Consider the following 23096-nt stretch of genomic DNA (forward strand, 5'->3'; position numbering starts at 1 on the left):
ATTTCTTTTAGAGAAGAATACAGACAATTAAAAAGTGACACTAAATAAGAAGATGTGGTATGAGCGTTAATGAGACAACTCTCCATCCAAGTCACAATTTGTAAAAAGTAAACCATTATAGGTCAAGGTACGGTCTTCATCATGGAACCTAGGCTCACACCGAACAGCAAGCAATAAAGGGCCCCAAAATTACTAGAGTAAAAGTAAAACCATTCAAACGGGAAAATACAACAGTATAATCTATATAGAAAAGGTTGTAAAGATGGTAATTTAAGATAAGATATGATATATTTGGTTAGTTTTATTAACCAGTTATGGTGCCAAAATAATGATTATTCAATTGATATCAATTTTAAAATATTACACAATAAAGAGTATTAAACGTATGTGCCTAGGTCGGAACCGCATACTTATTTAGTGCAAACCTTGTGTTATCGGGTAAGACGGGTTTTATCGATTAAAACGAAGAAAAAAGCCGAGGATTGTTTTGAAAATGTTTGTACAGTGATAACAAAAAGTTTCAGCTTGTTTTGTACAATTTTAAATTCAGATGGAAGTTACATGTGGACTTTTGTCAAATTTAGTACAAACAAAATCAATAGAACGAGTTTTAGCACCAATTGCGTCACAGGTGAGATGTATAACCCCGCGTTAGTCAGATCACAAAAATGTTGTGATGTGGCAGACGATTTATTTTTTTATTTCTCCAAAAATATATATGCGGATGGACATCGGCCAATACTGTTTATTCAACCTTTTCCTTATTATGTCCCATCATGTTTATTAGTCTGTTCGTTCGTTCGTCTGTCAAGGTACAAGTCAAATCGGCACCTATATGCTATAGTGACTATAATAGTCTAGAAAAAGTCAAATCGGCACCTATTTAAAGTCGATTAAACAATAAGTTGTTCGTTTCAATTGCAGGAAAAATTAAAACATCAGTAAATCAACAATAAATCTAAAAGCTTTTGACTTGTTAAAACATGCATAACAAATCTCCAATCAGGGTTGGTAAAGTATTACCCGCCCGGGAAAACCTAGGTGGGAAAAGCCGGGTTTTCCCGGGCTGGGCAATACTCCCTGAAATGGGTATTACTGGGCAATACTGGGCAATATGATTTTTTAAGCTTATTTCAACACAAAAGAGTAAAGACTAGTTTCATAGTGTTATAGCTAAATTTATACATTTTATACAGATAACCATAGAAAGTCATTGCTAGAAGATTGAAAATTCAATTTCATTCTCTTCTCCACTAATTCTATGTTGGCAGAATACCAGATTAGTACATTTTAGGATACCCTATTAATTTCCTAGCATTGTTTCAATAATTCAAACTATTTAAAAAAAAATACATTTTATTGCAGTGTGGTAAATTCAAATAGAAATACAATCATATTGCTAAATAAACACCCTACATGGTCATGTCATTAGCACTTATAGAAATGAAAAGGCTGATTATTGTTATATAAACATATCTGTGTTCTAATCTAAATAATTACTTACTAATTAGCGATGTACAATGTACAAAATGTACATACATGTAGATATTATTTAAAAGGATTTTTTCTTAAATGCAATTGTTAATTCTTAATATTAGCTATATATATTTGTAATAAATGAATTCTTTGGCTTTACATAAATGATAACAGTTTGACCAATCTAGACAGAACGTGATTTAATAGATTTTTAGGATAATTGTTGAGAAAGATTTTTTGCTATTTATATTTGTCTAATGTGTCTTCTTGTACACTTGTCTCAGAGTTGCTAGAGTAATACTTTCTCAAATGTATACACTTCTATTATAAGTCTCTTAAACAAGTATGAAACTTATTTATAAATCAAAGTCTGAGTTTATAAATATCTTTAATAATGTATATTGCATTTGTGTTTAATCACTGAATCTCTTCAAAATGCAGGCCAGTATTTCTTATTACCCAGTATTGCCCAGTATTACCCAATAAAACCCAGTAAAACCCGGGTTTTCCCAGTATTTCCCACTGGGCTGGGCAATACTCATAAAACCCGGGTTTTTGCCAACCCTGTCTCCAATACACCTTATCGCTAATCCCGGCTGACCCGGCCGCTTGAACTTTTGACGCATACAACAATCACTTTTCCATTGTGGTGTCAGATATTTTGTTTTATGACGTCAAAATTTTACGGGAACCTGTGTGATATCCAGTAATGGCGGACAAATAGCCATAAGGTGTATACGGCAATAGGCAATACATTGGATACAAATTATGTTGAAGGAAAATGTAGGGTTACATGAATGACCGAATAACACTGTTATTATCCGAATAACACTTGTAATGACCGAATAACACTTGAAATTTTAATATTAGCACATATTTGTGACTTTTAAACATTGATTATTAAATAATAATATATTATCGATGTATTTTATAACTTACAAATGCTTTGCAGAAGGCAGATAAGTTCATAGAAAACTTTTAAAATTTAGTGTGTATATCGAACATGGCGGCCACGGATATCACAATGCAATATTATCATGAATTTGTAAATCTAAAAAATTGCCATCCAAACACATAAGTTGATGATAGATAATGAAAAAAAAACACTTCCCAGCTTACAAGATTTCCATGTACAATAAATGCAAAACAAACCTAGTACTATGGTGCAGTTTTATAAAAAAAAAACGTTGATGAAATAATCATAGAGGGTATACGTATCTGAGGACATATTACCAAACATGCCAAAGGTAGCACATTCTTGTTGAACAGACAACATAGTTTGGTGTGTGTTAATCTTTAGCAGCAGCAGATACAAAAATGAACCATAAATCATATAGTAAAGGTACATTTTACTCCTGTGAGTGTCCAAGCCTATTCAAGCTTTACACATTTCACCAAATGGTTGACTGCATTATATCCACTGGTACACAGTCTAATACCAGCCAATGTCTAACTGGTATACACAATCATAGTAAACAACAGATTAGAAGAGCATATGGATAGATACCTCAACAAGAAAATTATAGTCTTTATCAGCAGTTTGAATCGTGTAATATTAGTGACTGGTACAATGACACGAACATTTACAAAACTACGGTGTTACATCATGTACATGTACATGTAGCTAAAATAGAATATAAACTTTTAACCGATTTTAGAAACAAATGGTCGGATGATCTCCATCAAGTTTCTGCAAGACATAGTGGTGGTAACAAATTAAGTTAAAAACACTGTTATCTCCTGCTCAATGAAGAGCATGTGCAGATCTGCTGTATGTGTGATAGTAACATGAGTACGTTGGAAACTGAGGAACATGTACTACTTGAATGTCCGCTTTATAGAAATTTAAGGAACAAACTCTATATATGAACACATAAATAGTGTCAGAAGATGAGAATTTTAATATGTTTACGAATCCTGAGAAACTGTCTTTTGAGTGCCAAAATGTTAATGGTATGCACAAATGTGCACAAATGTGCCAAAACTTGCATAACTTATTTAAACAGAGGGAGACGTTTTTCATATCGATAATTTTTAGACTGTTAAGTTTTCGTGGATTTTGTTTTTGGAATTTTAAGAACACAGTTTTATAAAGTCCTTTAATGCTTGCTGATTGTTTACATTTTTTCTCTCATAATTCTTTTAAGAATGACATTAATATCTATTTGTTTTTATGTTTTTATGATATACATGTACATGTGGATATAGTATTTTGTATATCATACATGTAGGCAGATCCAAGGGGGGGGGGGGGTATTTTTTTAATCAAATTTGGTTGATTATATAGGGAATCACTGAAGCATGACTGGGCTGGAACGGCCCTCTCCCTATATTTGTTCCTATTTCTTTCATATCTATTTAAATTAAAAACACAGAATTCATATATGTACACACACAAAAATAACCTATTACCTATCCAAAAAAAAACACTGGTCAATTAAAAGTTTATTAAACAACGTGCATACAAATGTACAGTATAATCTTTTGTATGTACAAGATTTCCTCCTATTCCCTCATGAAATTTGAACTTTTCTTACTAGATTTATAAAAAAGTGGGAATAGGAGGAATGAACAAGTTGTGACACCAATTTCAATGTCCACTGAACAGAGAAAATGATAGTGGGAATCCTATGTCTGTGTCATATTTCATGTATCATTGTATCAGCAAATTCATTCTGTAGATGGCCACTATATTTCCAGCCTTATTTTGTTCATGACAATCCTTCCAGGTGTCCATTATTAAATAATGCAATACAAAAAAACAAGATATAAAAAAACAACATATTGATGTCAAAATTAACAATAAACATAATTATGTAATTAACACCATTCAACACCATTCTGCAAGATCTTAACTACTACATTTTAAAATATAAGTCTAGAAACGTTTTTTTTTATAGATTTTGATAGAGAATTTTTTTTCCCCCTGTATATCCTGTACAAGTTATTTCAATGTTTACACCACATTTTCTTATACTCTGTCAAGTCAATATGTGTGTCAGAAATTATCTTTTGGACACTTTAAAATATATCACTAACCGTTTCCCAATTTTTTTCCTTTTTCAGATTTCATTGTTGATAATTCTTGACCATTCAGATGGCATACAAACTGATATGGGGCCCTGTGCTGAAATGGTTATGCAGGCTGCGGAACGTCTTGTGACACTAGGAAAAGAAAGAGCTAATAAGACTGCAGATGATGTAGGATTCAAACTAATGTTTTAATCTACTAGAGATAGTTAAACCGGAGAAAAAATCTGATATCTTATGATTTATATAGCTATTTTTTTTTTGTATTTCAAACTGTATTAAACTGTAGAAAAACCTGCTAAATTTTGGCTGGAAAATCAAATTAATTTAAAATAATTTTATCAAAAAATTCAACATTATACAGCTGAGGTGTGCATTTCTTTGTAAAAGTGAAATATTTTTCAATAAGCCATAGTTCCTTGACTTGCTTCATATTAAATCCAGAGGTATGTCATCACGTGAAATAATATTTTTTAAAGCATAACTACATGTATTTGAGATTTACAATTATACAATTAGCTCTACATGGGGATCTTTCCATGTCTTGATTTTGGAAAATGGTTGTTTTATTTTGTTTGACACTTATATTCGTTGATACAGTCATCCACGAAAACCACGAAAATTGGTTCCCCACGAATAAAAGTACTTTCACAGTTTTAGTTCATGTAATTGAATTGTTGAATGTAGTTTTGTTTATACCTATATTTCAAATAAAAATTTCAATTATTTACAAAATTACAAAACCCCATTGATTATATACCAACACACATGCAAGATGGCAATAAAAAACAATGAGTCACCAGGCCATTCATTAGGAGGCGGTACCTGGTACTTTTATGCTTCTATGCTACTGATAAGTTCAGGAATTTTTATATAAGATGTTCATTGAATTAATGATTGAAAAGTACCACCTACAAATAGGAATGTACCGGTCAACATCAAAGATAATGAAACCCCCTGAGTCACACGAAAATGGTCAAAAAGACAACAGTCCTAAAAACACTACACAAAAAACTAAAGATTGAGTAACACTAACACGAACTAAACTCCATGGCAGGAATCATAATTTAAGATTATAGATTTTGTACATGTTTTTAATATATTTACTTATATGTTACAATAGGAGCTGAAGAGACAGATGGAGAGTGCTTGTGAGATCTTAGATTTATCTAGCAGTGATTTATACATAGCATCACAGAGAGTAACAGCCTCAGCCAGTAAAGAAAATAAGAGTAGAGTTATAACTGCCTCCAAGAATGTTCTTCAAGGAACAATGAAAGTAAGACGCAGTCCATGAAATGCTAGTTGTTTTCCTGATTATTTTGAAGTGAATAATGAAAAAACTTCTTGCATTGGGTTAAAAAATCTGACTCAGCACAGCTATCTGGTTAAAAACAGAGTTCATATTGAAATCGCAGAAACTTGATCTTTTCCTGATATTCATACTATATATACATTGCTATATTTGCCATTAGTAGTTAAAAACAAATTTGTTTTCTTGGCTTAAAGATGTCAAGTATTTAAAAGCAAACAAATGAAGATATTTAATTGCATTTTTGACTGTTACTGATAAAGTTAAAATATGAAAATAAAACAACGTAGTAAAATTAGCAACTCTTAAGATTTTAGCACATGATAAGATTACATGTTAATTTATTAAAACAAATCAATCAACATTCATTAACTGAGAATGGAATTAAAGTATTTCAGAAAATTCATGGTTTTTTAATGAATAATGATATATTGTGAATTGGCTAAAAAAAAAAAAACAGAATGAACAGTTAAAAAATAAAGTTGAAGAAGAATTCCTGTATTATGCTGAAATTGATATTTTTGCAAACTTCACATTTAACAGATAAATAAATAGTAAATATTATTATTTCTTATTATAAAAGCAAAAAGATACACAAAAGTGTAAATTCACTATGTGTTATCTAAGTGCAACAAAAAAGAACCATCAACCATGTCAACTGTATGCATTTTCATGTGAAAACAATATTGTTTACTATTTTGTAGGTATTACTGGTGTCTGATGATTATGAAGTTAGGAGAATTCTGACTGCAGCCCATACTGTCTCAGATGCTGTTGGACTTCTAAGTCATGTTGATAATATGACTGATCTGTTATCTAGATTTAAGGTAATGATATTAATAAACCAGACACATTTTGAAAAGGATTTTGTATTATAGGTCTTGTCCATATTAAAGCAGAAAGCCAGAATCAATTAACTTTTGATTTTTTTTTTAATATTTGCAAGATATTTGAATCCTCTGTGGTTTTATCCTGTAGTTTTCTTAAAAAAAATATTCCCAGCTAACAGTATAAACCCCTACTTTTTTCCATAATTTTATGACATATAGTTTGAAAAGCCATATTTGAGATTCTTTTAAAATCCTTGATATGTGTCGAAAGAAAAAAGTTGCTAATCATTAAATGTTAAATGTATGAAAAGAACTATTTCCCACCTAATTTTCAATGGCTTATATCTTGAAAACAAGCAAACAGATCCTTCATTTTTCTCTGCTTTTTTAGTTCCTCTATTTATAAACATTGTACAATTAATTTATAACAGTCTTTTGAAAAGCTTGCTATTTTGAAACAGAGTAGTGATTTCCTTAATCCATATTGATTAGACAGTGGTTTAAATTTCAGAGTTTTACAGATATGACTTCCATTCTTACATCTTTAGCACACCTTGGTTTTACTTTCAGTTTCACAGATACGACTTCCATTCTTACATCTTTAGCACACCTTGGTTTTACTTTCAGTTTCACAGATACGACTTCCATTCTTACATCTTTAGCACACCTTGGTTTTACTTTCAGAGTTTCACAGATACGACTTCCATTCTTACATCTTAAGCATACCTTGGTTTTACTTTCAGAGTTGCACAGATACGACTTCCATTCTTACATCTTTAGCACACCTTGGTTTTACTTTCAGAGTTTCACAGATACGACTTCCATTCTTACATCTTAACCTTGGTTTTACTTTCAGAGTTTCACAGATACGACTTCCATTCTTACATCTTTAGCATACCTTGGTTTTACTTTCAGAGTTTCACAGATACGACTTCCATTCTTACATCTTTAGCATACCTTGGTTTTACTTTCAGAGTTTCACAGATACGACTTCCATTCTTACATCTTAACCTTGGTTTTACTTTCAGAGTTTCACAGATACAAATTCCATTCTAACATAGTTAGCACACCTTGGTTTTACTTTCAGAGTTTCACAGATACGACTTCTATTCTTACATCTTAACCTTTGTTTTACTTTCAGAGTTTCACAGATACGACTTCCATTCTAACATCTTAACCTTGGTTTTACTTTCAGAGTTTCACAGATACGACTTCCATTCTTACATCTTTAGCACACCTTGGTTTTACTTTCAGAGTTTTACAGATACCACTTCCATTCTGACATCTTAAGCACACCTTGGTTTTACTTTCAGAGTTTCACAGATACGACTTCCATTCTTACATGTTTAGCACACCTTGGTTTTACTTTCAGAGTTTCACAGATACCACTTCCATTTTGACATCTTTAGCAAACAAGAGACAAAAAGATCTGTGTCAAGATAGACAAAGGGAGAAAATAATTACTGCTCTCAATTTACTGAAGAAATCCATTCCATCAATTAGTGTAGCTTTACAAAGTTGTATTAAATATCCTAGCAATGCACAGGCTCATGTAAGTATTTTTACAATGTTATGTTCAGTATATTTGCACAAATTAGCAGATCCAGTAGTAATCATAACATTTGTTTATTATTCAAAAGGTTAAAAAAGATTAAAAATAATTTGAACAAACATCTCTAAAGAAAATGCAAGTTTCTCTCCTATCTCACAGAAACAAACAGTTATTCAATAAATTTATACAATAACTGTCTTTTGATGAGGTAAATGTGCGGTCAAAGTGAAAATCAGTTTTTTCAAAAGTCAATTAAACCACAAATTTACCGAAACAGAAGACAGTAATTATTTATTCCATATTCCGAGAGAAATGTATCTAATGTAAAATATTTACCAAAACAAATTGTTCATCAAACATTGTTTACCTGAATTAAACACGTAAAAGCATGCAACGTTTAATTCACCTGCGGAAAAAGGATATTCGACGTGCAAAACTTGGTGAATATGCTTATTTATTCAAATCCCATTCATATAGAAAAACCTACGAAAGTTTTAGCAATATGGAATAAATCAATTTATACAAATTAATATTTATTTACTTGTGAATAAGCATCCATCATGTATTACTTAAAATGCTTGATTAACAGATAGTTATCTTTTTCCAACCAATTTAATCAATAGGCTGGTGTAAATAATGTAGGTAGCTAAGAATTGTACTATGATTGTTATTTCACCAAGAGGGAATCAGGGTTTTATATATTATTAAAAAGACTTTCTGAACAGAAAAAGTCCTAGACCTAAAATGCAGTCATAGTCATGACAGTAATTGGAGTAAATCTGAATTTCATAAGTGTCAATAAATTGCAAGCAGGAACATATTTTAGAATTGTGTTCCATTATTTGATGAATAGTATAATACTGTATATATATGATATCTGAAATCCTGAAAAGAGTCTCTTTCACCTAGTTTTAACATTTATAATCTTTGATTACTATTAAATGCCTACTTTTTGACAGGTGAGCAAGTCCTATGTGATTAACCAAGTTTTGTCTGCAGTAAGAGATATAGTTGAGGCCATAGAAAACAAATTTACTGAAGAAGATTATTTAGATGTAGAGGAACCTGGATACTTTGTTTCTAAAATTGATCAGGTATGTTTTATTTCAAAATCGTCCTTAAACATTCTCAAAGGCAAACATTTACCAACTTTAGGACAAATTATTGGAAAAGAAAAAAATAAGCTGTACATTTCACAATAATTTTATGATTTTTTTGTATATATTCTAATGCGATAGAAACAAGCCTTTTATAGCTGTTATTCATCTGGAAATTTTTATGTATGTCTTCATTGATGAGCTAAAGTGATCACACTATTATACATCAAGATAAATATTTACCGTAGTGTCAGGTGTATATTTCAGTTTTATGAATCTCTATGTATATTAGAGCATACAAATACTATTAGTTCATATATTTTCATGGGTACCAATTTTCTTGAAAAGAAAAATAGCTTTTATATGGATACTTGATATCAGGGCCTTGGAAAGGTTTTGTACAAGACTATATAGGAAATTTATACTTTATTTTATACTTTGTTTTATACTACAAAGTCCATGAAAATTGGTACCCAACAATTAATAATGAATCCCCATTAGTACAGATTTGTTATCTAGCATTAAAGAAACATTGTTACTGATACAAAACAATTCTAGATATTAGAAGCACTGTCTACAGAAAACCGAGAGGATTTAGATATAGATGTAGAAAGTTGGACAGAAGGAATTATCAGACATAGTATGTTGGTGGCACATCTCTGTACAGACACATATAGAAATCTTATTATTATTAATTGTCAAAGGGTGAGTAGAAATTATAGTTTATAATAATGCACTGATTTAATACTTCAATTCAACATCATCATGATCATACATAATATTCTTTTTGATTTGATACATACTTATCTTTATTCTCTTAAACCAAAGTACAATCAAATCAAAATCCTAAGTTAATGGCAAAAAAACTTTCGTCTACCAAAGACTCATCTGTGACACTAAAAAAAAAAAGAGGCCAATATCAAGTTCAACTTTATAGAGCATTGTGGAATGTCATGTTCAACCCTATTGAGAATTTATACAACAACTGTCAGATGGAGATTAATATTTTAATAGATAAAAAAGTTAATATTAAAAAGAATACATATGTATTAGAATATCCATGTACTTTCATAATATTTGCCAATGAGAAATGCGTAAGTGCCATTGAAACCAGTTTTTAATGTGATAAATATGTTATTATTTGTAGATTTTACAACTGAAAGGTCGTGTTTTAGCCTTGTCCATTACTATCAAAGAGAAAACAGATATACAGAGAATGAGGTCAGTATATTTGTAATGAACTTAAAGAAGAACAAAGGTCACCAACAATACATTTAAAAAGATATAAGCAACAGAAAGGCATAATTACTAGTAGATACAATCAAAAGATATATAAACATGTGTCAGAATATATTCTGTTATATTTGTTTCTGATTTTAAAGATACAATTAGAAATTATTGAAATACAGGTATACATGTCAGTCTTGTCCTTGATCTCATTTTTATGGATCTTTGATAATGTATGTTACGATTATGTGATACCTTAGATTTTATTTAATTTGTAAGATTTCAACATAAAATTAAGCCATGATCAGTTTGGCAGCAAGACACTTAAGCATTTGCGATCTTGTTTATATTTCATTATAGCTAAAAATGGCCTTCCCTTATTGTATAAGGTAATTGAATACTCATTTAGATTGTTCTTTGACAGTAACCATGGTAACCTAAATTTAGATTACTGTGGATTCATTTATTTTTGTGGATTGGAGAAATTTGTAAAATTATGTATTCAAGCCTTCATAATGTTTGTACATTGTTGAACATTTAGATTCTTTGATCACCCATACCAACTATGGATGAAAAAATGTTATATTAAGAATAATAATGAAAACACAGCACTAAATGTATAATAAAATTTCATTTGGTACAGAGAGGATTACGATGAGTGTTGTGAATCATTGATTGATGAGTTTTGTGAACTGGAGAAGAACGTCAACATGAGTTTACTTCACTTGATAGTAGATATATTCAAAGAAACAACAGAACCTATAGAAAGATTGATAAAGGCAGCTATGTATCCTAAACAGGTACATGAACATCTTTCATTTTCATTTACTTTTCTGCTATTTATACATTATGACATTACAACATAGTTCTTAGAGTAATGGAAATTATCAATAGGAAAAGAAATTCATCAAAGATACATTTAATATGATTTTGTATTCCATACGCTCAAAATAATTGAAGGAAAGATTATAGGCCAATTTAGTTCGAAGTTGAAGAACATTGAGGACCCAAAATTTTTGAAAGGTTGTTCCAACTGCAGCTATCAAGATATTCTATTGCTGAATAGAAAAAATAAAAGAAAAGATATTTGGTTGGGACATCCGGAAGAGAAAATGTTCTGATATCTTTGTTATAGAATTTGTAAACATGTTATATCGAGGTAAAAAATAATCTGATGTGTCATTTTATTTAAAAGAATTCAGATCCTTTAAAGCAAACAGAAATTGATAAATGTCTTATTTGTAAACTATTTGGGGAACAATTTGACAATTTCTAGTTATCAGTTGTGTGTGTATTTTCATATTGACTTAATTTAATACTTTATTGTACGTCAGGATCAGTCTATAGGAGAAAATGACATTTTGATAACAGAGTTTGAAGAACATGCAGATAAAATGTGTCAAGTGGCAAGCTTTGCTGCAGCTAGCTCAACTGATGCCACACGTAAGATTTATAAGATTTATTAATAACTAATTTAGTGTAAGCCACATTAAATAAAATTGAGAATGGAAATGGGGAATGTGTCAAAGAGACAACAACCCGACCAAATAAAAAACAACAGCAGAGGGTCACCAACAGGTCTTCAATGTAGCGAGAAATTCCCGCACCCAGAGGCGTCCTTCAGCTGGCCCCTAAACAAATATATACTAGTCCAGTGATAATGAACGCCATACTAATTTCCAAATTGTACACAAGAAACTAAAATTAAAATAATACAAGACTAACAAAGGCCAGAGGCTCCTGACTTGGGACAGGCGCAAAAATGCGGCGTGGTTAAACATGTTTGTGAGATCTCAACCCTCCCCCTATACCTCTAACCAATGTAGAAAAGTAAACGCATAACAATACGCACATTAAAATTCAGTTCAAGAGAAGTCCGATTCTGATGTCAGAAGATGTAACCAAAGAAAATAAACAAAATGACAATAATACATAAATAACAACAGACTACTAGCAGTTAACTGACATGCCAGCAAATGTTATAAAACTTGTACACAATGTGATTGAAAATATAAAAAAAACAATAAAATAATAGTAGATTATTACAGAAAATTAAAGATTTGTAATGTTTGCAAATTGCTTGATGGATACCTTATAATAGAAAAGTGTACTTTTTTTTTAATTTTTTTTTTAACTTCAATTCTTTATTAACCAAATGTTTTACAACATATAGGTACATTCATATTAACATGCATGTAGTCTTGTCCCTGTTTTGGCTAAACATGTATTTGATGTTCAAAATTCAACAATCACATGGTAACATCAATTGGACCTTTCAATACTAGGTTTAGTTTTGGTCAAATAGCTATACATTTTAACATTTTCTTACAAATATTATATGTGAATATCTTACAGGTGTCAGAGTAATTAGAACTTGTGTATGTCATCTTGAAAGACTGGATCCTGACATTGTACCAGCAGCTATATGTATGGCAAGGGACCAGTTGGACAAGATGGCTGTCCGTCATGTCAAGCTTTTAATGAAAGAATGGTCTTTTGAGTTGAATACTTTGATGCAAATCCTGGATGAAATGACAGACCCTCAGATATTTATGGGTGTTTCTGGTAAGTTGTTTTCTTATTTATCATCAACAAAAAATTAAATTTTGCATGGTGTAAGTTAGCAAAGAGCCTATAAATAACAACACATAACATACAAATCTATTTGAGGGTGGATTATTCAAAACAAAGATAACTTCAATTACAAAAAGAAAATTACAGGTTGACTAACAATGCTTTTTTAAAGAACTATTCAGTATGCAAATATAAAAACATTAATTATTTTTAAAATGTGATAAAAAAAATGCAATATTTCACTAGAGATCTAGCTTCATGGTGCATGCATCTATCCAGGTGAAATCATAGATGGAGACAGATAAGAAACTTTTGCAGCTCATTGTAAATTTTGGTCAATAAGAAATTGATATATATATAACATTTTTTTTTTCAGAGAAAAGAATAGAAGAAGATATAGGTGTATGTAGGGGATATGTAATGACCTGTGATGTAGAAGGTATCAGCAGTGCAGTTAAATCTCTGGTGGGTAGATCAAGGCGTGTGTGTCAGGTCGGAGAGAGAATTGTCGATAGCCACGATGATCCACTATATCGTAATGGATTGCTGGTTTATGTTAAAAGCCTCCATAAAGGTTTGTTTATAAAGTTATTTTCCCTTAAATTACAGAAAATTATAATGAAATATAAGCTCTGAGAAATATTGACCATAACTATTTTTAAATCAATCCATTCTGCCCTTCTCTACTTTTACCCTTCCTCATGTCATGATCAGCTTATTACAATCTTGTTTCATTAAGTTGAGTTATTGTTTAATCATAAAGCCATACATAATTTACTTTTATTTAGAATTTAAATGCTGTAATATCAGCTTTTATACATTTCATCTTTGACTTTGTAACACTTAAGTGCCAGTCTGCCTAAGAATCAGGCAGTGGTGAAAACATGACTAAAAAAACCCACCCAATTTGACATTGATTTCAGTTTATAATATGTAGTTATGCACAAAAATAACATTCATTTCCATTTTCTGTTCTGGTAATAGAAGATACAATTTGGTTGAAATGCACTAGAAATTAACAAGTAAGGGGAGATAACTCTGTAATTTGCTATCATTCTAACCAATTTTCTAACAAGTTATTTGATATTACCAGACACACTCAAAGGAAAGACTAATACTTTTTAACTCAGGATGGTGGTTAGTATTAAATAGCATGATTAGCTCGGTGGGTTTTTTCTAATCATGTTTTAATTTTTACCTAAATTGCCTGATTCTTACAAAGACTACACATATATTGCCATATTTGGGACAAACTTTAAACTTTTATACTTATTTTATTGTCTCCAAGTTTCTTAGTTTCTAGGGATAATTTCTTTTTTCCCTTGACCAAAAACAATTATGGCAAAAAAGTAACAATGTATTATAGAATGTTAAGTTTTATGAAAGCCATTTCTTTATCATTTCACTTTTATAGACTTGTGTATTTTTAATTTTAACCAAATTACAGCAATAACTGGGATAAGAGCAGGATCAACCCATGTATACTCTGATGTAACCAGTAATTCAGCAGTGGAATCATTACTTAGAAGATTATCACATTTGTTAGAATGTGTAAGAAAAGTGAAAAATGGATTGAATGCAGATAATCAGCCAAGCATACTTAGTCCAGAGAGACGGAATCTCAGATTTGCAGGTTTTTAAATTTTTAAACTTTAAGCTTTTTATTTCTAATAAATGGTTTTGAACGTCATATTTTTAATGATAAAAATTTGTAGAAAAAATAAAGTAATTGAGGATATTTTTTATTAAAAAAAAGCTGCAAGTTTCAAAATAACAATCAATAGTATTCAAAATTTTTTGTTTGTATATATATTTTATATATCTTGATCAGGTTTAGATTCAGACAGGGCCTCACAAGGTAAGCCTCCTAAATGGAGAGAGAAAGAAAAAAATGAAAATGAAAAGCTATAGCAAATTTTGTGTCAAATACTTTATATGCCTGTTATTAAGAGACTTTACAAGGAATAGATGAAAAGGATGTATTTAATATGGACAAAGATAGCATTTAGAATTATTATTTAAAAATTGTTTCTAATTAAAACATTTTTTATCATTACAGAAGCTGAGAAAAGAAGGAAAACTTCCAGTTCTAGTCACATTAAATTTTCATCAACTGGTGCTTTGAAATCTCTACCTCTTGACAACAGATTCCTACAGGAGGATATCTGCAGTAAGGAGGACTTTCTCACTCACTCATCCATGTCTACGCTACAAAAAGTAGTCCCATTACAACGAAGTGCATTACAGCAAAGTACAGAATCATTGCAATCTACGTCATCTCAGGAATCATTTCATCAAACAAAAGTCAATCCACAGGAGTCCTATCAACAGAGCAAAGTAAAGCCTGTAGAATCATATCAACGTGTCTCAAGGTTAAAATCTAGTCAAGGTTAGCAGAAAAATTTTGTGAAATATTTTGATACTGATAAATCATTATATTGGTAGGATACCAATTATCAGAAATTTATAATCAAACATAGTGTCATTATCCAATTTATGACATAAAATATGGTATAATTATTAAATACTGGAACACTTATAAACAAGGAATGTCATTATGACTAGAACTGTTTTAAAGAAATATATTCAGACATGTATGCTTCTTGACTAGAATGTTTTCATGAGTAGAGTATTTTCATCAGAAAAATGTAGATATTAAAGATTTATAAGACAATGTATTAAAGAGTGTATTTATAATAAAAAAAAAAACCATTGAATCTTCCTCAATTGAAAAAAAGGCAACTTGAAAAAAAAGTATTAAGACATTCGACTGTTTTCATATTTCTAACAATATTTAATTATATGTGATAAAGGTTATATTTTTGCCAGGCTTTAATGAAAACCAAAGAAATCTATAAAGTTTGGGGTGAAATCCATAGCACCCCATTAAAAGTAAATGGTCTGTACTGAAATGTTTTTAATGCATAAAAAAATTTGGCAGCATAGCTCCTAAGGACATGTTTTAATTGAATTCACACAGGCCACACAGTTTGGGTATATTTAATATTGTAAGAAAGAGAATAATTGCAATGAGTGGGGCAGCCCCCCTTATCCTAAAGGAGCATACTCATTGCAATCGAAGATAGATTTAATATAGAGAGAGTATATTTATTTTTCAAGCTAACCATTCATTTTCTCTACATCTTTGTGTAGTTAGGGTGGCCTCTTATTGATTTGGCATGATCTATATCCATTAACATTTCAAATGAGCCCTTTCTCCGTACAGGCGTGTTTACAGATATCCATGAAGATTTAAGTCACGGAGGAGTGGTTTCATCTTTGTCGTCTTCACAACGATTTGTAGAAAATATGCCATACTTCAAGCTGCTGTCGAATTATTTAACCACTGAAATTGGTTCCATAAAGTCAGGCTCCACAGATTCTGTACCCGATTTGTTTGAGACAGAATGGTTATCGTGTCAGTTATGAATATCCGCTGCATCATCGTCAATGATATCATCACACATCATTACATGTGCCTGAATCTGTATAAACAGTTTACTAATAAACTTTTTTGTTTGTTATTTGTCTTAAAATTGATACGAGACGACAGCGTAAAGTACTCCTCCGTGACTTCATGGATACCTGTAAACAATTTCCATGTGCTTTATCATTAAGGTGGCACGGTAGTATTTGCATTCCAGAATTTAGGTTGCTCTTTTGTGTACCCTACTTTGGTAAATGTATCTAAACAGTGTGGTTGGACAAAAAATACAGTATCAACTGAAATACTTTCCCAAACTGAGGGATGAATCAGGTGTAGAAAAATATAAAATAATTTTACATACAGATGAAAATGAATTTTTGAGAATTTTTTTTTAATTTTGTATTCACTGCACGATAAAAGACCTAAAAGCACTAGTGGCCTTAGGTTTTTAAAAATAGCAAAAAAAGTAAACGGTCATGATACACATTCAAATTCATTTCTGAATAGTAAAATGAAAGTACTTCAGTTAACTGTGAATGTAGAATTTTTCGCAGTGTTAGAAATGGGTGAAAATTCTAAAAAGGCTATCATTATCCCCTATGGGCCAGGAAATACTACCATGCCACCTTAAATGGTCACATGAACACTTGACGGGAATATAAGAAAAACCGAACTTGAAATGCGTAATTGACCCAGACTTTAAATCATTTCCGGAAAGGACCCAAAGTTCCGGATCGCGTCAATAGAAGTATTAAAAAAATTTCTTCAAATTTAAAGCAATAAAATTTTCACAGTCAGGAGGATTTTCAAGGGTCGGTCGGTAAACTGCAAACAAACAATATTTTAATTTAAGCCTAGGTTAATCACTTACTTAAATGTTCAACTATATAAAAATATTCTAAAAGCTTACATGCTAAAACCATGAAGTAAATATATCACATAAGTTGGTACCTATGAAAATAAAAGAATCCCCAGTATAAGGAATCACTACTATTTGACCATAAGTATTTTTATGCCCCACCTACGATAGTAGAGGGGCATTATGTTTTCTGGTCTGTGCGTCCGTCCGTCCGTCTGTCCGTTCGTTCGTCAGTCTGTCCGTTCATTCGTCCGTCCGTCTGTCCCGCTTCAGGTTAAAGTTTTTGGTCAAGGTAGTTTTTGATGAAGTTTAAGTCCAATCGACTTCAAACTTAGTACACATGTCCCCTATGATATGATCTTTCTAATTTTAATGCCAAATTAGAGTTTTTACCCCAATTTCACGGTCCACTGAACATGGAAAATGATAGTGCGAGTGGGGCATTCGTGTACTGAGGACACATTCTTGTTATGTTTAAATTTTACTGATCAATTTATTCTAGGTTTGTTAACATTATGCCAATGATGACAAAGACAAACTATTTGTACAAATTTAATTTTGTTAACTGATAGATCTTAACAATCTACATTTTCCCCTAAATGTATAATAGTCTGGCATATATGTGCTGTTTGCTTTTTACCTCATTTTCAAAGTTCCTGAAATCATAAAATTTTTAATCAACTTATGACTTTGTAATTAGTTGATCTTTTCAGTTACAGTTTTTTTCTGTAGTCTGTCATAAGAATGTAATGTATTCTTTTTCTGTAGATCCAACCACTACCTCTCATATTAAAGAAAAGATAACTGGTGCTGTAACCAAGGGAGATAAGCATGTTATAAAATCTGTGAGTGGAGATTTGTTAGGTTGGAGTAATCATATAGTAGATAGTGCTGAATGTCTTTTGGTACACTCTGATACTGCCAAACGAAGGTAAGTTTTGTTCTGACCATATATAGATATCAGAAGATGAATATGTGGTATGAGTGCCAATGAGACATATTGTCTTGTTAATGAACTTTGTTAATGTCAATTGATTCCATTTTGCTGGATGCTAACAAGTTGCTGAAAAAGACAAAATTGAGTTAAATTATCAAAATTACAAGAAAAAAACTGAGAAAAGCCTATTTTTGAATTTTTAGATTTAACATATAAACAGTTAGCCCAAAATAACTTAAATGCTTCTTAAAATGTGAAGCTTCAGAATTTTTGTGATATTTGTGTATTTTTAACATTTCTATGTAGATACTTTCTTGTATAATATTTAAAACTTTATTTGTTAACAGAAGTATACATTCCTTGTGTAGTGAGGTAGATGAACTAGTTGCAGATCTAACGGAGAAATTAAAATATGTAGCAATGGGGGATCAAGATGATATATCTGATATTTGTTCTCTAAGTCAACTATGGGAAGTCAAGGTAAGTCCTTAAAAGATGGATAATTTGACAAATATTTTACTGCAAATTCTGAAAATAGGGAAGACGAAAATATCAGAAATTGAACAACCAAAGGAAATGCTTATTTTTCATTGACTTTTGATCTTGGAGTCTTAAATTATAATTTAAAACACCAAATGACTTATCCAAAAATTTCTGAAAATTCGAATCTAATAAAAAATCATGTTGTGTTCATTGCAGTAAAAATGTAGATGATAGAAGATTTAGGATAAATCAAAAATCTTTCTAATTGGTTTCTGATAATTCACTTTTGACAGATACAATACACAGGTTTTTGAATGGTTTATTGTAAAACATATAATTTCATGAAGATTTGTGTATGATTAATAAAAGATACAAGACATGTATATAACACAGACCTCAAACTCTTTCGAAGTAACATCTGTTTTATGTTACGCTCACTGTTAGGAAAAATTAAGAAAGAAGAGTTTTCTAACTTTAAAATCAAGCTGTCTAATCAAATTGTAAATTTTACATTTACGTTATTGAGTACACACATTGTATTAGTCTAATACTACTGCTTTCCATTAAAGATTGAGAAGATAAGAGTATTTATAGATGTTACAGTGGACCAATGGAAAGACATTTCAGACCCTGTTTATAAGTCAACCACGTCATCTGATCAGAGGTTAATGAAACAACAAGTAAGAACTATTTCCTGTCATACATAGATATCAGCTGATTTTTAACTAATTTTAACAGCCTTTTGTTGGGCTTCATGCCTTTAACCATCTGACAAAATGTATATGTAATGGCTATAGTACAACAATAATGTACCATTTATAATGTCCTTTTAAATGGTAAAATCATCCAATATAATGGTGACCAAATAAAGTTCTGATCAAAACTTTGATAATTTATTTAAAAATACTAGTAAATTGAACTTTTTGGGAGTACAGAAATATCATATGCACAAGACTCTATGGTCCAAACTGACCCTTTAATGATTGTAGAAGATGATATGATTATATTTCTGGTTATCTTAATAAAATGTGTTTTAATCTGATTTTATTTTGCAGATTGACTCATTAAAACAACATACCACTAATATATCAGAACTTATGGATCTAACAGAAAGTATTGATGATAAAGATATTGGAGAAGAAAGATGTCAACGTCTACAAGAAAATAGTAACGAGTTAGATAACATTACAGTTACCATAGTAACAACATCAGGTGTCATATATAAATCATGTAAGTCCTAAATATTGTAATCGTCATAAAATTATTAACATAATGTAATATCGTCACTGGGCTTCTAAAATGTCGTATATGACTTTTTTGCTAAAAAATACTTTTTGACACCAATAGTCTGGGCGGGAGGAAATCTTTGGTATTACAAAATAGCATACAGTTAGACCAATCAAAATGTGTGAAATAAGATATATTACAAAATTGCCAATGTCAGTTGTTTGTAAAGATTGCTTCCAAAATGTTGTATGAAACTTGAAAATCGTTGTAGAATGGCTTTGGGAAAAAAATAATTGTACATTTCTTTATTTCTGTGAAAATAATTTAAGTTCTTGGATAATCCAGAAATGTCAAAGTTTTTATTTCACTGCTATTAACAAAAATGTTCAAGTTTACATACAACATTTTGGAAGCATGCATTTTGCAAAAATTTTCAAAGCCTGTTTGTGAGATATTTTTTTCTTGAAAAATTTGTAATTTACAACATTTTAGAAACCCAGCGATGATACGACTATGGCTTAGGTGTCCACTATTTTTTTGTGACTCTAGTTTGGTAGATAAAGTAGCAGTTTTTGTAGGAAAAACTAATTGGGTCTTGATAATTATTGCTTTCCTTTATCATGGAAGTTAGTAGTTGACCTTTTGAATAAAGTAAAGGATATAATATATATTCTTTTTTTTTCAATCAAGCCTAGCTTGTAAAGTCAAATATTTGATAATGTAACTTTCTATATTACAGCTACTCATCAAGATAAATGTCAACTTGAACAACTTTGCAGAGAATGGGCTGTAAGAATATATTGTGTTCTTGACGACCTTGAAGGATTGACCTCTGACCTTTACACTAAAGGTTGTGATAGAAAAGTGTGGCCAAGTGATAGCATACCTTTAAAAGACTCACAACTTTTTGAACATATACTGCATCAGAATAGCCAGATCAGAAATCTCTTGCACAGTGCATGTCTTGGGTAAGTTCCCAAAAGAAAGGATTGATTTTACCACATTTTGCCATGTACTTTCAGTGATGATTCATTGACTTCTTTAATTTTAGCATATGCATTAACAAATTACCAAAAAGTGAGACAAACCTCTGTGATAACAGTTTATTGTCAGATCATTTTCATTTTAAACTAAAATACTCTTTAACTGGTTTATTTAGATATAGGCAGACATGTAGTAAAGTATTCTTGATCAACTTGAAGATGTTTATTGAATCTGACATTTACCTGATCATACCAGGAAGCTCTTTTTAAAATGATAATCTTTTTCAACATAGTCAGTTTTAAACTCTTTTTTCCCAACTGGTAAAATATTTGAATAAACAACAGCTACATGGATATCACTGTTTTATTTCAGAAATGACAGTGTTTCTGAATTAGCAACATCCCTTTGTTTAGATCAAGATGGATTGTATGACAGTATAAAATCCACTTCATCCAGGAAGAAAAGAGAAGTAGATAAGATAGCAGTGACCTACATATGTTGTAGACTTGGTCTACTTTCCTCACAGTGGATTGTTAAGGTTAGTCCAAACATATTCATTCAAAATACACTACTAAATGAAAATTATTATATTTTCCAATAAAGATATACATAAACAATCAAAATTTGATGTCAGTTTGTCATTTATGCGCAGATTAATGGGAGTAAACTTTAAAAGTGAAAACCAATAATGTGTGCAATGGAAAAATTGACAGTAAAATTATATAGATATAAAGATAAGAAGATTTTATATGTCGCCAATGACTGTCTCTACCAGAGTCCAAATGACATAGAATTTAACATCTATAGGTCATAGTTCGGCCTTCAACAATGAGCAAAGCCCATACAACATAGTCAGCTATAAAAGGCCATGAAATGAAAAATATGAAACTGTTTAAAAAACAAATCTAGCAGCCTGACTTGTGTACAATACTATGAGTCGTATTACCAAAAAGTATTTTTGATTAGTATGATATATGAATGTAGTACTGGAATATCATTGAACTGAATTTGGTCATCATCAATTATCTGTCAATTTAGTTTTTCAAAAAAAAAATCCCACCAAAAGAAATACATAGAAGAAATCGTAATTAGTGGTTTTATTTTCAGAGTATAAAATGTATGGATATATTACAAGAGCAGACATTGATGTATACAGCTTTGTTAAATAAATTATCAGATAGTGCTGTGGAAGTCAGGACAGCTCAAACAGGTATTTATCAGATAGTGCTGTGGAAGTCAGGACAGCTCAAACAGGTATTTATCAGTATTATGTATGGATGCCATATTTTAAGACAGTACCTTAAATGGTATCACACTATAGCAATTTATTTTTATACCCCCGCTTTGAAAAAGGGGGGGGGTATACTGTTTTACATCTGTCCGTCCGTCAGTCTGTCTGTCCATTTTAATTTAAAAGATATATGTGCAGTAATATTTTTCTTTGGAAATAAAATATTAATGTAGCATTATCATTTCCATGTCATTATAACTATAAAAATATTATAAATCTGTGATGTTGTTAGCCTATCCTGAAATTAATATATTTTGATTTCAAATCTCGCTGCGAAAAAAACTTATGTTTGAGTGAGTAACTACCATTATTGCTATATGCGAAAACTACCAAATATGAAGTAATATTTTTTATATAGCCTTTCAAAATGTGTTTCCACTTTGTCCTTTAAATAAGAAGTGAGCAATCTCACTATTATGAAGAAAAAAAAATTGAGAACTGAAATGTAACTGTTGGTGAAAAATTGTGTTTAGTGTTGAGATGAACAAATATAATAACCCATTTTAGGTTTAAACCCTTTGAAAGATACAAAACCGAATATTCTTCTCAGTTTTCTGAATAGTAATTATCATTTTCTCTGGTCATGTAATCAGATGAACAAAACACTGTAAAATAAATGGAAATGTATGTATTCATAAAAAAATATTAAAGAAGAAAAGATTTGATTAGTTCACGTTTTGGCCAGGAGCATTTGAAAACCACAAAGTAGTTAAAACCAAACAATAAGAATCTGCCTTACAAAATATTAAACTGATAAAAATTGATAGCATATTTTCAGAAATGAGCAAAT

General features: G+C 30.7%; 1 protein-coding gene across 5 annotated transcripts in view; it reads left to right on the forward strand.

Annotated features, from left to right (window-relative positions):
* The first annotated feature begins 456 nt into the window (after positions 1-456).
* Positions 457-23096, forward strand: part of LOC139520260 (uncharacterized) — a 49758-nt gene continuing 27118 nt past the window's right edge. For all 5 annotated transcript variants that reach the window (XM_071312754.1, XM_071312755.1, XM_071312757.1 and 2 more), the window contains exons 1-21: positions 457-631; positions 4543-4677; positions 5630-5785; positions 6523-6645; positions 8021-8200; positions 9160-9294; positions 9856-10002; positions 10445-10518; positions 11168-11324; positions 11859-11967; positions 12880-13089; positions 13475-13672; positions 14546-14731; positions 15158-15487; positions 18153-18315; positions 18669-18801; positions 19374-19484; positions 19860-20034; positions 20771-20999; positions 21388-21553; positions 22123-22225. In XM_071312754.1, coding sequence (XP_071168855.1) covers positions 551-631; positions 4543-4677; positions 5630-5785; positions 6523-6645; positions 8021-8200; positions 9160-9294; positions 9856-10002; positions 10445-10518; positions 11168-11324; positions 11859-11967; positions 12880-13089; positions 13475-13672; positions 14546-14731; positions 15158-15487; positions 18153-18315; positions 18669-18801; positions 19374-19484; positions 19860-20034; positions 20771-20999; positions 21388-21553; positions 22123-22225 — 3301 coding nt within the window. In that variant the 5' untranslated portion in view covers positions 457-550. The remainder of the gene's footprint in view (positions 632-4542; positions 4678-5629; positions 5786-6522; positions 6646-8020; positions 8201-9159; positions 9295-9855; positions 10003-10444; positions 10519-11167; positions 11325-11858; positions 11968-12879; positions 13090-13474; positions 13673-14545; positions 14732-15157; positions 15488-18152; positions 18316-18668; positions 18802-19373; positions 19485-19859; positions 20035-20770; positions 21000-21387; positions 21554-22122; positions 22226-23096) is intronic.

This window comes from Mytilus edulis, chromosome 4, assembly GCF_963676685.1.
Source record: "Mytilus edulis chromosome 4, xbMytEdul2.2, whole genome shotgun sequence".
NCBI lineage: Eukaryota > Metazoa > Mollusca > Bivalvia > Mytilida > Mytilidae > Mytilus > Mytilus edulis.